At 34.2% G+C, this 17,074-nt stretch overlaps 1 protein-coding gene across 10 annotated transcripts; it reads left to right on the top strand.

The window, feature by feature from the left end:
• The first annotated feature begins 1,080 nt into the window (after window positions 1–1,080).
• Bap170 (Brahma associated protein 170kD) lies at window positions 1,081–16,093 on the top strand. 10 transcript variants are annotated; one of them, XM_074239861.1, is made up of 15 exons: window positions 1,081–1,540; window positions 1,655–1,928; window positions 2,590–2,683; window positions 3,765–3,862; window positions 4,522–4,673; window positions 5,767–6,233; window positions 7,052–8,259; window positions 8,659–9,055; window positions 9,206–9,520; window positions 9,752–9,925; window positions 10,260–11,990; window positions 13,337–13,522; window positions 13,701–13,781; window positions 13,961–14,052; window positions 15,264–16,093. In XM_074239861.1, exons 2-15 carry the CDS (start codon window positions 1,837–1,839, stop codon window positions 15,382–15,384), a joined length of 5,208 nt encoding a protein of 1,735 aa, XP_074095962.1. In that variant the 5' UTR covers window positions 1,081–1,540; window positions 1,655–1,836; the 3' UTR covers window positions 15,385–16,093. The 10 variants fall into 10 exon arrangements, with proteins under 10 accessions (XP_074095962.1, XP_074095958.1, XP_074095960.1 ...); XM_074239857.1 differs by having other exon boundaries at window positions 1,082–1,582; window positions 7,049–8,259; XM_074239859.1 differs by having other exon boundaries at window positions 1,082–1,553; window positions 7,049–8,259.
• Window positions 16,094–17,074: the final 981 nt, after the last annotated feature.

Below are 17,074 nucleotides of genomic sequence, written 5' to 3' on the forward strand. Positions count from 1 at the left end.
TTTTTTCAATAATTAATATTATCGTTTTTATTTTATTTTAATTGTCAAATTTTTATTTTTATTTTTTTAATTGAATTAGCAATAAAAAAATATTTTTAAAAAATTACACTAAAAATTTTTCAAATTTTTTACACGTGGAATTTTTTAATTTAATTTTTTTGTAATAATTAAATTAATAAAAAAAATTTTGAAAAAAATTTTTAAAATGTCGGCTAATTTAATTTTTATAAAATGACACTAAAAATCAGCTGACATTAAAAATAAAAAAATTGCACTTGTATTTTTAAAAAATGACAAAATTTTTTTAGATATTTATTAAATTATATTATTATAAAAAAAAAAAATTAAATTAAAAAGTTTGACATTAAATTTTGCTGTCATGATAATTTTTTTAATTTTTTTTAACAAATAAATTAAAAAAAAAAAATAGACTTGTAGAAATTTTAATGAATTAAATATGAAATTTTTTTGTTAAAAAAAATTAAAAAAAGTGACAGCTAAATTTAATGACATAAAAAATTTGACATTTAAAAATTAATAAAAGTTACAAGTGAAAATTTTTAGAAGGATTTTTTTATTGTAATTAATTTATTAAAGAAATTTTTAAAATTAACAGCTGATTACTTACTTCAGTATTATTTTAAAAATAAAATAACAATACAACTAAAAATAAAATAAAAATGTCAACTTAAAATTTTATTAAATAAAAAAATATTAATTATAATTAATTAATTTTTGTCAACAATTTTGCTAATTTTAATGATATAAAAAGTTTGACATGTAAAAATTAATAAAAATTACAAGTGAAAATTTTTAGAAAGATTTTTTTATTGTAATTGATTAATTAAAAAAATTTTCAAAATTAACAGCTGATTGCTAACTTCAGTATTATTTTAAAAATAAAAATATCAACATTAAATTGAACTAATTAAAAAAATATTAATTATAATTAATAAATTTTTGTCAACAATAATAATTGTTTAAAAATTACTTACAGGAAAAATCCGCAAGATGTCAGCAGGTGTTTCAAAAAAGCGTGAAAGCTTGACGAGAGCGCCGCCTGGTGTTAAGCAAAATTTAAAATCAGCAGCTAACAGAAACAGACGGAAATGGGGAACACTGTACACTAGTGTCTACAATAGTCGTCGAGTGCATCAATAATTACCCGTAAAAGATTACTATTACTGAATAAACTAACCGAAGTGCGCGGGAGTTAACGTGAGTGTTGTTCCTGTGACCCGGAGGATAAAAATTAAAATAAAAAAATAATCACTCGTGAGTAAAAGGTGGATCTGCCGTCCGAGGTGTCTGGCGTAGCTGTAGTGGTGCATTACGACGGACGTGACAGCCAAAGACTGAGTGCTCGGTGAGCTCCAGCCCCGAGGGGAGACGAATAATCTGGGCCGAGGCTCGGGGGACTCCTGGACCCGGACCCGGAAATTAATACCGCCCTTTGAGAGCATCCTCCGGAGTTACCTCTTAAAAGTTGCCACTGAAGGCGGCAGGGACGCCATTTTGATATCCACGGTTTAGCTTCGTCGTTAGTGTATTGTGTTATTATTATTATTTTTATTTATTATTTGTTAGTTAATAATCCAGCATTGTTGTCAGTGATTATCTTTATTTTATTTATTTACCCTGGGGATTTTTTCAGGTACAGCTTCTGACACTGGTCGCTCCTGAGCTGCTAATCCCTCGAGGGGGGGCCTACCGTACATTCACTAGCCACAGTCTCCACATGGTCTTGGTTTGCTGGGCTGATAACTCGAGTGAGGAGCTAATGACTAAATTCAAGTTCAAACTTTGGAAAAATAAAGCCAGTTTTTAAATATTGACATGGCTAAGATCCTTAATAAGGACCCGGTCACCTACGAGAGGGAAAGACTCACTTTTCTTAAAGAACTTCATCATTTTCATGAGACCAGAGGGTTTGTTTTTTTTTTTTTTTTTTATTCTTAGATTTTTTTTTTTTTTTTTTTTTTTATTTTAAAAATTGAAAAAAATTTTTTTTATGACGATTTTTAAAAAATTAATTTTTGTAATTAAAAAAAATTTTTTTATGATGATTTTTAAAAAATTAATTTTCGTAATTAAAAAAAACAATTTTATGACGATTTTTAAAACGTAAGTTTTTTAATATTTATTAAATAATGAATTTTGTTAAATTGCACTGTACTTTTTTAAATATTGACGTTTTTTAAAATATAAGCTTATCTTGATGTTACACTCATCAAAAGCTTTTATTTAAGTACCCACATGGATTTTTTATATATTTTTCATGTATACATATTTATATAATATATATAAATATATAAAATATATGAAAAATTGATGTGGGTACTCAAATGAAAGGTCTCGATGAGTGTAATGTCAAGGTGAGCTTATATCTTTAAAAATCTTATTAGTTCCCAAGATACAAGGTCATTTCTTAATTATGTATTTAGAGATCGATTTTATCCTGGCCACAAAAATTTTAATTTTTTTTTCTTTGCAAATAAATAATTTTTTTTAAATTAATACATAATTTATCAATTAAAAAAAAATAATTTTTAATTTTAATAATGTTATTTTTTTTTTTTTTTTTTACAGGACCGGATTTAAAAAATATCCAAAAATTAGCGGAAATGAAATAGATCTGTATTTACTTTATCTACTTGTTACTGCACATGGTGGATGGATCAAGGTACTAATTTTTAATTAAATTGTAAATTAAAAAAAATAATTAAATATTCTAAAAATTATAAACAATTATTACAATTGATAATAATTAAATTTTATTGGAAAAATGATCAAAAGTAATAATTGTCAATTTTAAATTAAAATTAATTTTAAAAATTGATCATTTTTTCCAAAGTGTCAATGAATTAAAAAGTAAGGTAAAAAAATTGTCCCGGGACTGAAAGAGCTAATTCGCGTACTAAAGCGCGGTCGATACGGCAACACCGCGCCCAGTCGCGCGCATACCGGCACCAAACGGGCTTCGACGTTGCTTATAAATATGACAACGTTGTACAAAAGGTTTTTATTACTCTGTAAAATGTAATAAAAGTTCCAATGGAAATTTAACACTGGCTAAATTTATTGCTAGTCATTCGATTAATTAAATTCGGGTAAAAGTTTAAATAAGCGCCGATCAGCTGTTTGAGGGGGTTTATTATTCCTTGCAGTCTCTCGTTCTAGTCTCTAGTCCCTTTTAGCTCAACGTTCATCCCCTCCATCTCAAGATACCTGGCTAAAGACTACAGCTGATTCTTTTAACTTTAAAATTTTTTATGTTAATTTTAATTAAAAATTTTTTTTTTTCTAAATTTTAATTAAGAATTTTTTTTTTATAAAATTTTTCCTACGAATAATTATTAAAAAAATTTTTGTAAAAATATTTTTTGAAAATTTTTTATTAAATTATTATTATTCAAAATTTAATCAAAAATTTTAAGTCAGAATTTTTATAAAAATTTTTTTTTCTAAATTTTAATTAAGAATTTTTTTTTTTCTAAATTTTGTTTAGATTTTTTTTTTTTTATTTTATAAAATTTTTCCTTTGAATAATTATTAAAAAAAATTTAGTAAAAATTAAAAAAAAATTAATTTTTTATTAAATTATTATTATTCAAAAATTTTAAGTCAGAATTTTTATAAAAATTTTCTATATAATTTTAGCAATAGATTTTTTTTTTAATATTTAAATTTATTAAATAAAATTTAATTAATTTTATTCTTAAAAAATTTTTTAAAAATTTAATTAATACTTTTAAATTTTTTAGGTAAATACCAGGAACGAGTGGTCATCATTATGCGAACAATTTCACTTACCATCAGGCTGCGTAAACAGCGGCGTTGGGTTGAAGCAAATCTACTTACGGTAATACAAAAAAAAAATTTTAGCTTAAAAAAAAATTTTAATTTTTTTTAGCGAGAAATTAAAAAAAAAAAAAATGAAATAAATAAAATAAATTAACCTTGAAAAAGGAAGTTGAATGACCGAGTATCAATGTTATTGAGCATAGTGAGTGTCAATCTCCTACGATGATAACAAACTAGCGTTTACAAACCGATGAAGTAACTCCCGGTCTATTACATGGGAAGTAGTGTTACAAAATACAAGAGCGCTTCCTCCCACCACTAAGTAAGTTCTTGGTGTACGTTAAGACCCCCTCTCCGTCGAGCCGGCGAGAAAACACGAGTCCTGTGGTATGCTCGTATGCACCGCGAATAGAAGCGATATTACTGAATACTTGACACTGAAACGAGCGTTTGGTTACTACGAGCCCGTACTCACCACCGCCTACCTACCATTCATTCATTGATACGAGGCTCCAACGAGACTGCAGACTACAGACTACTATATACTACAAAAGCGTGAGCCGGGCCGAGCGTCGCGACGACTCACGTGGCTACTGGACTATCTACCCACTCTCCGATCATCTACACACTCACCTAAGCGCAGCTCGCGTTTATTTGTCACTCAGTCATTCACTCCCAGCGAGTCGCCTCGGTCTAACCTCTGCTCACTTTTTTCAGGTATCTAGACAGGTACGAGAAGGTCCACTTTCTTGGCGAGGACGGACAGCAGGCTGATGACGATGATGAGGACTCAAGGCATCGCAAGTGGTCAGCCAGGGCGCTTCATTCTGTTCCGCTTACTTATAATTATCATCAACACAATGTTGCAGGTATGTTTATTTATAAAAATCATTAAAAAAAAAAAAAAAAAAAAAATTAGTTTATCATTTCAGGTAAAAAAAATTATACCACCCAATAAAATACCGTGAAAACCATTTATTATAACGACATTGAAGGGATCGATGAATTGTGGTCGTTATAGCCGATGGTCGTTATGACCAATATCTATTATTAATAATCAAAAACGTTCTTATTACATTGAAAAATACATTACAACTATTTATTAAACATCGCATCCAGAATCGTCAAATCATTTTTTTCTTTTTTTTCAATGTTTTGTAGTAAGTGCATCATTAGCAATTTTCTGTAGTGCATTTTGAGGGATTTTATAACTCCTTGGTCCATAGGTTGTAGGAAAAAAGTCACATTAGGCGGTAAAAATACTAGCTTAATAAATTGTAGATTTTAAACAGGACAGTTGTCCACCACAAGAAGAATTTATCTTTTTTGAGCTTTCAATTGAGTATCCCAATCTCGAAGGCATTTTTAAAAAATTTCCTGGTTTATAATTTTTACAAAAAACAGGCGACTTTTTTGACAACCACTCTTCTCTGGTCCCAGTTGGTACATCAGCCGCTTGGCCACTAATTTTTCCACTAACTATGCTATAACCAAGTCGGAAACGTTCTATCCAAGAAGAAGTACATTTACAATTGTCTTTTCCTAATTTACGAGCAAAATCATTGGCTTTTTCTTGTAAAATAGCTCCACTGATTGGTATATTATTGAACCTCTGGTGCTTAAACCAGAATTACTGAAAAACAAATACAGAGACACAATTACAAGTACAAAAGCATGTCTTAGACGTTATAAACGATTTTTTTCTTCTTTAAGATGGTTCAACCATGGTCGTTATGAGCGATTTGTCGTTATAAACGATTTTTAGCTTAAAGGTTTTATATTGTATTAAGGCGGGACCTTAAAATTCCGTCATTATAAACGGTTTTGACTGTATTTTCAACAAATTACCTTTAAAAAAAAATTCTACCGAGTTTATATGAATTTAAAAAAATTATAAAATTGTCAGCTGATAATTCAAAACTTGTGATGTTACAATTCAACATTAATATTTATCAATTCTAGAATCGCTACGTGAGTACAACGGACTGTCATCGAATCTCTACAAGCCCTCAAACTACGACAAGCTGGCTCTGTCCTTGCTCTCGCCGCTGCCTAACGAGCAGGACTTTGCGATCAATGTCTGCACCCTTTTATCTAACGAAGGCAAGCACACGCTGAGATTAGACAAATATCCTCGGCTTATCAACATCTTGCTCGCCCATGCTGGGGTTTTTGACTCTCCGGGGACGAGGCATCTCTTTATTGAAGTTTACTCTAGAGTGAGGAACTACTCGATCAACTCATTCTGGTCTGATGTTCTTGACTCGCCCCAGGTGCTAGATCTCACTGATGAGGGGACGTTTATGAAGAAACCCACGCCGACTATTCTCAATACTTTTTCGAGGAGGAAAATCTTGGATAAAAATAGCAAGAAAGCTGCGGGGGAGAGTAAAGAGAAAATTTCTGAAGATAAAGAACAAGATAAACAGGTAAATATTTTAAGATTAATTTTAAAAATTATTTTTGCTAATTTGCACGGAAATTCTAAGCTCAAAAATGAAAAAAAAATATTTATTGAAATATCAAAAGAATTATAACATATTATTGATTAATATAAAAAATAATACTATGAATATTTAATATGTTCATTTAAAAATGAGAAATATTTGTATTTAATTTTTTAATTACATTTTTTATGAATGACAAAGCAAATTTTCAATTATAAATCAAAAAAACTCAATTTAAAACGTTCAATAATTTTTAACTACACTAATTTTTAGCTATAAAATTTATTTAATTTGCAGTAATTAATACAAATGACAATGCTGATCACTAGTCTATAAACCTATTAGAGATTAGAGTGCTGTTAAAATTATACGGCCCCAGCTTGTTCAAGTTCTGGGTCCCGGTTTTAAAATTTCGAGGTATAGTTAGACGCTAAAATTAAATATAAAAATTATAGTTTATGTCTTTGCAAAAAATATGTATTATTTAGAAAAGACTATTTCATTGGGTGGTACAATTTTTTTTACTTAAAATGATGTACCGTTTTTTTTTTTTTTTTTTTTTTTTTTTTTTTTTTTTTTTAAAAAAAATAGCATCTATCAGCAATTCTCGACGTGTCAACTTTTAAGTTAACAAAAATCTAATTGTTTTGATTTATAATTGAAAAAACTTTCAGAATAATTATAACACGTGCATATTAGTTGTAATAAATATACGGATTTTGTATTACAACAATTCGAAAAGTCTGTTCAAGTACTGGTCCCATTTTTACTGGGTACCTAATTTTAAAATTCTCCAGCAGCAAGACAAGCTAGTAAACGGCGAAGTAATGGAAGTAGACCCCATGCCTCTGGAGTGTTCTCGCCTGGCATCAACATTAAGCATCTCCTCGCTGTCAACGTACCTTGACGAAGGTTGTTTCGACCAGAACGCGAACTCAATAATAAAATTCGAGGAAGAGGACCGCGATTTGTTCTGCATGGGTCGTACCTTGGGCACGCAGGACCCGTACGGCCAGCGAGTTCTGCAGATCGCTTCAATCCTGAGGAACTTGAGCTTCACCCCGGAGAACGCAGCGGTTCTGGGTAAGAACCGCTGTTTCCTGCGGTTCGTATTGCTGTGCGTCCGCGCGAGGTGGAGCAACCTCCACCAACTGGGCTTCGATATCCTGGGGAACATCGCGAACGAGATCGAGCTGAAGGAAGTCGGAGAAAGACTCGCTGAGGGGATTATAAACTGCGTCGTCCACGGGATCGACTCCACGGACCGGTTCGTGGTGATGTCCTGCTTGGAAGTCCTGAACAAGATCAGCCAGCAAGACTGCAACGAGGAGCTGGTGACCTTCGGGCTGGATGACCAAGTGTTCGAGCTAATCTGCAGGTTCCTGGCACTCAGCGATATCGCGCTGCTGGTCTACACCCTGGAGTGCTTGTATGCGCTCACGAGTCTCGGAGAGAGGCCTTGCACCAGCTTGGCGAGGGTTCGGGGCGCCATTGACACCCTGGTGGCCTTGGTTACCGTTGAAGCTCAGAGCTATGGACCCAAGGCGTGTATCTTGATGCGCGTCGTAGAAACTGTCAGCACTCTTGCGACCTCTACTGTCAGCCAGAGCACCACTACCACCACTACTACTTCTGTTCCTACTCCCGTTGCTACGACACCCGCTGTTGTCACCACGGCTAGTATCTCTGCTCCAATTGCTGCTCCTGTAGTCAGTCCGGTTACTTCCAGGCCGGCTACTCCTGCCACTCCTGCTGTCAAGGCTATCGCTAACAGAAGCAGAGAATTAGCTGCCATCGAGGCTGCTAATTCTCTCCAGCAGCAGCACGCTCATCAGCAAATTATTCAGGAGAATGAACAGTTTGCTCTCGGCTGGCTCAGAGCCACATTTGAACTTGCTCCTGGGGTTAAGATTGAACAAGAAGAGTTGTATAAAATGTATTTGAGCTATTGTACTAAAATTGGACGACGGGGAGTCATTGCTCCGAATCATTTTCCAAGAGGTGTTAGGTAAGTGATTTTTTTAATTAAAAATTTTAATTTTTTTTAAATAGTTCTTTAATTTTCTGTAAGATGGCGCTGAAAACCGGACATATTACTACGTCATCACTGGCGCGTAAATTCAAATTTTTTAAAAATAATTTTTATTTAAAAATTTTTTTTCTTGATAACTTCAATTGAAATTTTAAAAATAATTTATTTATTTATCTAAAAAATTTTTTTTATCAATTTATTTTATGTAAAAATTAATTTACATTATAAAAAAAACCGTTTATATTAATTTAAATTTAATATACTTCCTAAATTTTCTGTAAAATGGCGTTAAAAACCGGATATATTACTACGTCATCACTGGCGCGTAAATTCAAATTAAAAAAACTTTTTTAATATTTTTTTTTTCTCTTCCAGATCTGTATTTGGCGGAACAATAGGCCCAAACCCACAAAAAGGAGAAACAACGGGAATGCAGTACTACGAAGGGATCAAAGTCCGTGCCACACCAGCACCAATCACATATCCAAGCCAACCATCATCTCCAGCAGTGGTGACCTCAGCTTCATCAACTCCAACACCCGCAAAGGTGCTACAACTCGTACAACAGCGTACAGTCACTAAAAGTCCTGCACCCGACAGCACGGCCCTTGATAACAATGCATCCAAGACAATTACCAACTCCACCGCCATAGCCCAGACACCCGCGTCTCCTATACTAAAGGCCCACTTGTCAGCCCCACCGAAACCGACACCCTCAACCGCTACTCTCAGCCAACCCCAGATCATTTCAAAGGTTGACTCTAAAAGTCAGGTGGGTCTACGTCCTCATTATGCTTTTTCTTCACATCCTGTCGACTCTAACTCACCCACCGAACACTAACACTTCCTAAGTTCACTTAAGTTGTTTAAAATTAATAAAAAAAAAATTGTTTGATATTTTAATTCAAATTCCTACCTCCAGGTGTCCGTGACGCATCCTCATCTGAGCCAGGCGCTGCTTGCCAGCGGTTCTGCGCAGAACCAGCCCTCACTCCTAGGAACCGTTCAGGCGCAGACGCAGACCCAAACTCAGATAGTTCAAGTGGTGACCAAAGATGGCGGTACCACATCAAGTTCGATAATTAAAAGCCTATTGGCTACAAAGGTAACGGTCAGCGGCGACTGCATGCCCAGCGCCGCTGCTACCTGTGTGTCTACTTCTTCAAATGCCTGTGTAACAAATACTACTAGCATCCCAACAACCATCAGTGCCAATCAGCTAATAACAAACAATCAGGTATTGTTTTTGTTTGGATTAACAAAAACATTTTTTAAAATTTGATTCATTTAATTACACACCAAGGTTATATTATGTTTTAGTTTTTACTAATTGGAGTGTCAAGGCACTGATGAACTAACACGCACGATGTGTGATTAATTTGTTATTTTTTTTTTTTTTTGAATTATTTAGAAAGACTTCAATTGATATTATCGAATTGGTTTTATCATATTTTTGTATTTTTATTAGGTTGCGCAAAGACAACAACAGCAAAGACTGCTGCAGCAACAGATGGCGACGCCGACTACTTCCACCGCAACTACGCCCTCTACGGTGGTTCTTAAAGCTCCTGCGAAACAGAGAGGGAACAAAAAAGTCCAGCGGCTGAATGGCGCTAAAGTTGTCGCTAATAATTGTGAAAAGGTATTAATTTATTATAATTATTTAATAATGATTAATTTATTTCAACCCTGTTTAAAAATATTGATTGAAAAGAAATGAAAAGAATAAAAAATCTTTTTATTTAAATTAAAGATTAAAATTTTCTCGGGTTAGTAGAACTTTTTAAATTTTCTGTAAGATGGCGTTGCGCACCGGATCCAGAATTACGTCACATTCCCGCCAAAATTCAAATTTGAAAAATTTCTAATTTGAAATTTACCGCCAATTTCATTAAATTAACTTTAAAAAACTCATTTTATCACAAAATTTTCTATATTCTCTAAATAATATACTTAAATAATTAAATTTATTCTAGATGGAAGTTAATGATGAAACAGTAACGAGCAGCACGCCATCGGTGATAGTCTCAATGGAGAACCACGTGGGTCAAAAAGTATGCCGCCCCCCAGTAACCCCAAAGTTCATCACTCAAAAAACCTACACTCCTCCAGTAACCGAGGATTCAGACTCGACGAACAATTCCCTGGCCTCGAGCAGCGGAATCGGCCGCGACTGTTCCGGAGTCGCGGAAGAAGAGAACTCTATCACAAGTTTCGAAGGAATTCTCCAGAACGGCGCGACGCCTGACTTGGACCAAGACAGCAGTTCCAAGGAATCAAGCGTGAGTTCCCGAGGGAAGCAGAACTTGATGCTCGCGGATCTCCTGGAGCGCAAAGTGGACAAGGAAGTCTCAGTGAACGGAGTCTTGAAGAACTCAGGAGTGATGGAGAACCATGTGAAAAAGGAAGTCAAGCTGGAGTGCGGAATGTCTATAAACGACGACGCGATGATAGAAGCGCCTATCAAAAGGTCATCTAGCGACTCAGAAGAGAATTCTATGAAGAAGGTGAAATATTCCAACGGAACCAGTTCCTGGAACGAGACCGACTCGGCGACGGTTGAGTCAACAGTCTCTTCTATAAAATCCGAGGAGGATCAGGAGGAGAAGGTCACTGTCTCTTCAACAGCTGCTAACCTCTACGCGGCGCTGGCGGCGGACATCATCGAAGACGAGAACGATCTGGAGGAACCGATTAAGGAGGAACCCAAGTTCTCGGAACAAGTTGTCCAGCAAATCGTGCAAGTTCCGCAGCAGGTGCAACCTCAGCAGCTGATCGTCGCAGCTCCGAGGCAGATCGTCGTCCAGAACAACCAGGTGCTGATCCCCGGGCAGATGAAGGCCAGGACGACCCAGCCGCAGGTGCTGCTGCAGCATGGAGCAGGTGGACAGCTGCAGTACGTCGTCTCAGGGGGCGTTCCAGGCCAGAACTACGTCCTGGCGCAGTCTCAGACCGCTTTGGTTCAAGGTCAGGCCCAAACCGTCCTGGTGGCTCAGACCACCCAGCAGCAGGGGACTGGCGCGAAAACCATCATTATCCTCCAGCCCCAAGCTGCTCAAGGTCAAGGGCACCAGAAGGTTGTCGCGGTGACGCCGCAGGGTCAGCAGGTCGTTGTTACTCAGATGCAGCGGCCGATAATACAGAGCCCCTCGATCGGTAACATACCGCCGCCTTTAGTACCGACCTCCTCCGGGGTCCAGAACTCTATCAGCGTCAACACGTCGATTGTTACGCAGAGCAATCCCAACACCGTCACTGTGACGATCCCTGCTATGACGCAACAGTGCCCTGTTACCAGCAGTCTGCCGTCCAGAGTGGTTACCCCCACTCCTGCGTCGACTCCGCCCCCTACTAGGCCCACCACGCCCCACCAGGCTGCCGCGACCAATGTTAAGCTTCAGAAGAATAAAGTTACTACTTCTACGTCCACGGACGACAAACCCAGCACCAGTCAGGTTCTTGGGAATCAGAGTCAGGCACAGAGTGATAAAGTTGTTATTAAACTCGACCCGAACTCGTTTTTGTGCGAGTGGAGGGGGTGTCTAAAGCAATTCAAGACTGCGCATGAGGTATACATGCATTGTTGTGAGGTGCACTGTCCTAATGATAATGAGGAAGTCGTTTGTCTTTGGGCCAGCTGTGATGGGCTTAAGAGGAGACGCTTCTCGTTGATGACGCATTTGTATGACAAGCATTGTAATCCTGAGGTGAGTTAAAAATTAATGGCTCTTGGTAAATTGTAATGTTTTTTGTTAACTATTGACATTTTTAAAGATATAAGCTCACCCTGACATTACACTCTTCAAGAGCTTTCATTTGAGTACCCACATGCATTTTTCATATATTTTTCATATATACATATATATGATATATATAAATATATGAAATATATGAAAAATTGATGTGGGTACTCAAATTAAAGGTCTTGATGAGTGTAATGTTAGAGTGAGCTTTTATATCTTTAAAAATCCCAATATATATATATATATATATATATATATATATATATATATATATATATATATATATATATATATATATATATATATATATATATATATATATATATATATATATATATATATATACTAGTCACAAAAATTAAGATATATAAAAAAAAATTCGAAATTTTTGGGTGATTTTCAACGAGCTGTAACTCCGAGGAAAATGATCGTACAGCAAAAAAAAAAAAGCAAATTGTAGCTCCAAGTGTCTAGTTTCTCGGATATGACCATGAAAATTTTTTATCATGTTCGGGTCTAGAGAAATCCTAAGAAAACTACAAAAAAAAAATTTTACAAATTTTTTCTCGTCTTAAAAAAGGTCTACGGGCATCAAAAAAATAAGCTTTTTTAGAAAATTTAATGCCCTTCAATTTGACGTAATCAAAAAGTCTGTACGATGATTTGCCGCGGAGTTATCGTCAGTCAAAGCAAAAATGTACTTTTTCACTTTGACAATCAATAACTCTGGAAATAATGATCGTATAGGAAATCGAAGGACGGTTTTGAAAACTACACAATATTCTCAATAAGATACCGTGAATAGCTTTTGTCAAAAAAATTTTTTTTCAATTGAAAACTTTAACTGAAAAAACGACAAAAATTCGCATAATTAAGGATATTTGGATAACTTGGTATAACTTTGGATAAAATGGATGAACAAAGGATATCGTCGGTAATTTTTCAACCTCCAAGTGTCCCCTAAAATCCCTGAAAAATTCAAAGCGCTGGGATTTTTTTTTTCATAGTGCTCCGAAGCTTTGAATTCTTTGTTTTTGCAAAAATTATCAGTATGAGTAATTTTTCAATTTTTCTTCATTTTTTTAATGAAAAAAAATTTTTTTCTTTAAAATCTTTATTTTTTCAATTAAAAAGATTAATTTTTCAAGAAATTTGAAAAAAAACAAAAATTTCAATTTTTTTTCAAAAAATTTTTTTTTCTGCGATTTTTTTTATAGTGCCCCGAAACTTTGAATATTTTGTTTTTGCAAAAGTGACCATTATGAGCAATTTTTCGATTCAATATATTAATTAACAACTTTTTAAAATAGAAAATGGAGTTCCTGAGAAAGAAAAACCTAGCGACCAATGGGAAGGAAGTAACGACATCAACCCCACCGCTCTCACCAGCGGCGTCAGCCGCCTTTACAGCTGCGCACCCTGGTTACGCGCCAAATGCGGCGCTGCACGCAATTAAAAGGCACGCTCTCGAGTTTATCAACCCCAAGGAATTGATGGTAAGCTTCACCACTTAAAAATTAATTTAATTAATTAATAATGATGATAATATCTAAATATAAATAATTAACAACGGGAATTAATCGGCTAATTAACACACATGGTTAGGAAAAAATATTTCTCTTATAAATCCCTAGCTCTAGCCTTATCTCTTACTATTTTATGTATAATTTAAAGCAGCAAAGGCCAAGCAAGCCGGCTGCTGCTACAACTACCGTCAGTTCTCCTCGAGCTGGTCAAAACTCTACACCAGAACAGGTAAAATTAACATCCACCATTTTACCCTCATCCAAAGGCATGTCATTTCAATTTCACTCCGGTTTTTTTTTTCTTCATTTCATTACTAACACCATTTTACCCCAAATTCTTCTGCATGATTTTTTTTTTTATCTCCTTGTGTTAAATTTTTAGAATTTCTAATAAATTATTTTTTTCAGGATGACAATGAAGGTCCAGTTACTAAAAGTATTCGCCTAACGGCAGCTCTAATTCTCAGAAACCTAGTCATATATTCAGCCCATGGTCGGAGGTAATTTCTTTTTTTTTTTTTTTACTTTTAGTTACCCAGGTAACATATAATACTGCGGTTTTTTTGGTAGGTCTTACTTCAAAAGCATTTTTATTAAATTTTTCAGAAATAACAATAATTTTTTTTTTAAACCAAAGTTTGACTCATTATTGACTCAAAAAAAAAATCAAGAATGCGATAAACTAATATTTTATTTAAATAATAAGCATTAAAAAAAAAAAAAAGTTCATGTGCATGTATTACTGCGGGCATAAAAGGAGCTTGTCTCTATTACTGCGTGGCAATTACTGCGTGCCTATTACTAACGATCAAATTCAATTATAAACAACTTCGGAATCATATAAGAAATTAATAAAATACGTTTGAAAGATAATTATTTGTTTAATAAAATGACTGGATTAGAACGTACTCCTCAAGTAATTTCAATTCATATCAATTAATAATAATCACCGGAATAGTGATGTATAACATAACAATCATAGTTTTTATAGTAATTAAAAAAATGAGCTTTGTCGAAAAAGCACAAATCTTGATTTAAAAAAAATCATTTTGAATTTTTTTAAATCAATCAGAAAAAATTTTGAATAAAGTTACATTGACTTAATTTAATGAAAATTTCTTGGTTTTAAAGTTTTTCTGCTTAATTTAACACAACAAATTCTTTATTATAATGACCGCTTGTATTTTTTATCAACTTTAATTTATTTGTTTTATTTTTTATCAATTTCTGTTTATAATTTATTTTTAACTAAGAGCAATTTGAAGGTAACTTGAACTGTCAATTGACAGACAATATTTTCTTTTTAATTTAGAATATATGGATTATTTTACACCCTTAGTAATTGGTAGAAATGCATACAAATAGAGGTGCTTATATTACTGCGGATTATTGAAAACATTCGCAGTAATACAAGCATATTCATTTTTTTGATAGCAATTACTACGTCCTTAAATAAATAATATTAATTAGAGAAAATTGAATTTTTAATGCACAGCTGATATTAAAGAAGGGTTATCTTACTTTTATATGCAAAAAATTTTTAATTTGAACCTTTTAAAGCCAAAAAACAAGTTGCCGGCTCTCGGTCGACAAGATGGCGTCGTTTTTTAAAATGGCGCGCCCGCAAATTTTAAAATTGTCTAAGCGCGCGAATTTTTTAAAAAATTTGAATTTTTAAATACCAATTTATCAATAATTAAAATTTTTTCAGGCATCTCAGAGCTTACGAGCCTCACTTGGCTGGCGTGGCGCTATCTAACGTCGAATCATCCCGAACAATAGCCCAAGTTCTGTACGACATGAACGAACAAAGTACCGGGAGTAGCAGGTGACCTTATTATTGTACTAACTAAAAAAATTTCCAATAAAAAGTACACTGAGCAGCGATCAATAACATTTATAAAATTGGATAATTATAATTAATTAATTAATTAATTAAAGTACCTAGGGGCTTTTAAGTGTATAAATGATTATTAAAGATCAATGTCGTAGACAATTAAGTATTAATAATTAATAATTAATTATTATATTAAATAATTACAATGAGGCCTATTAACTTATTAGGCGTTGCGCCGGTTAACTTTTTATTAGTGTCATAATTTTTTACAAATTTTTTTTTTTTTTTTTCTTATTAAAATAATTGATAATTTTTTTTTCGGATCATATCACACAGAACAATTTTATTTAATATTGTTTACGTTTTGTATTCAAGTTATTTATAAGTATATTTGTTTGTAGTTAAATGAAGAGAGGTTAAAAATTTATTAATAATTTTTTTAGTATTAAAATAAAAAAAAATCTCTTGTTTGTTTAAAAGTTAAGTAAAATAAAAAAAAATAAAAATAAATCAGACATAAATTGCATTTATATTTTTTTAAATTAAAAAATAAATTGGCAGCATTAATTGTATGAACTATACATACTTGTAAATAATTAATTATTCAATGTAATCTCTAGCTGTAATAATAATGCTCGAAATCGTTTTTTCATTATGTGTATAGATTTAAATAATAATAATCATAATTATAACCTATAACGCAACACATTTTGTAATTATTTAACCCTGTAACATTAAAAGTGTAAAACTGTATTTTATACATTTAAAATTAAATAATTAATTAAATGTTCATGACTGTAAAACTATGTAATAAAAACTAAGTAATAATTATAAAAAAAATATTTATTTAATTACAATTTTAAATATCTGAATAATCGGATAATTTCCGTGATTTTTTTCTCCTCACTGGCGCCACCTCTGATCCGGAACTGGAACTTTCTTCGCGCCTCTGAGAAAGAACTTTGCTAGCAGCGTCATCTTCAATCTTGTAAACAGTTTTGGCGTGAGAGCGCAAGTGGTACCGGTGGTTCGGCCGCGAGATGGCGTGGCTGCTGCCGACAGGGCTGGAAGGGTAAATTGGTTGAAAATTTCGCCGGGGAAATTGCACGTGCTGACGCTGAGGGCGCACTATTGGGCACTTGTGACAGCGAGTGAGGTCACATTGCTTTTCTTTGGGAGGTTTTTGTTGTTTCGGAGGTCTAGGAGGTGCTGGAGGTCCTTGAGACTTGAAAGGAACTGGAATTCGAGGTCTAGGGGGCGCTGGAGGACTAGGAGGGGGTGGAACACGTTCTGGTGGGGTTGGAACACGTCTAGGTGGCGACGGAACACGTTCTGGCGTTGGAACACGTTCTGGTGGGGTTGGAACACGTATAGGTGGCGACGGAACACGTTCTGGCGTTGGAACACGTCTCGGTGGGGATGGAACACGCCTAGGTGGTGTTGGAACTCGTCTAGGTGGCGTTGGAACACGTTCAGGCCTTGCAGGTTCAGAAGAAACCTGCGGAACATCTCCGGGACGTAATTTAATTCTAGGAACTTCGCGGTCAACTGGCGGAGCTCGAGGTCTGGTTCCAGTTTCTATGATTAACGAAGTACTGGACTCTTCAACGACAACTTCAGGTTCGTTCTCCGCGGTTCTGGACCTACGGAACGAATCGCGCCCTCTGGAAGGTTGAGAAGCTTCT

This window comes from Cotesia typhae, unplaced genomic scaffold, assembly GCF_013202065.1.
Source record: "Cotesia typhae breed Kobodo isofemale line unplaced genomic scaffold, CoteBio_Ctyphae contig_26, whole genome shotgun sequence".
NCBI lineage: Eukaryota > Metazoa > Arthropoda > Insecta > Hymenoptera > Braconidae > Cotesia > Cotesia typhae.

Bases quoted from the DNA above. Each gene is read 5' to 3' on its own strand.
- Bap170 (XM_074239857.1), top strand. From the start codon at position 1,837: ATGGCTAAGATCCTTAATAAGGACCCGGTCACCTACGAGAGGGAAAGA. The intron at 8,260-8,658 runs GTAAGTGATTTT...TTTCTCTTCCAG, and splicing joins CATTTTCCAAGAGGTGTTAG to ATCTGTATTTGGCGGAACAA. The intron at 9,521-9,751 runs GTATTGTTTTTG...TATTTTTATTAG, and splicing joins AGCTAATAACAAACAATCAG to GTTGCGCAAAGACAACAACA.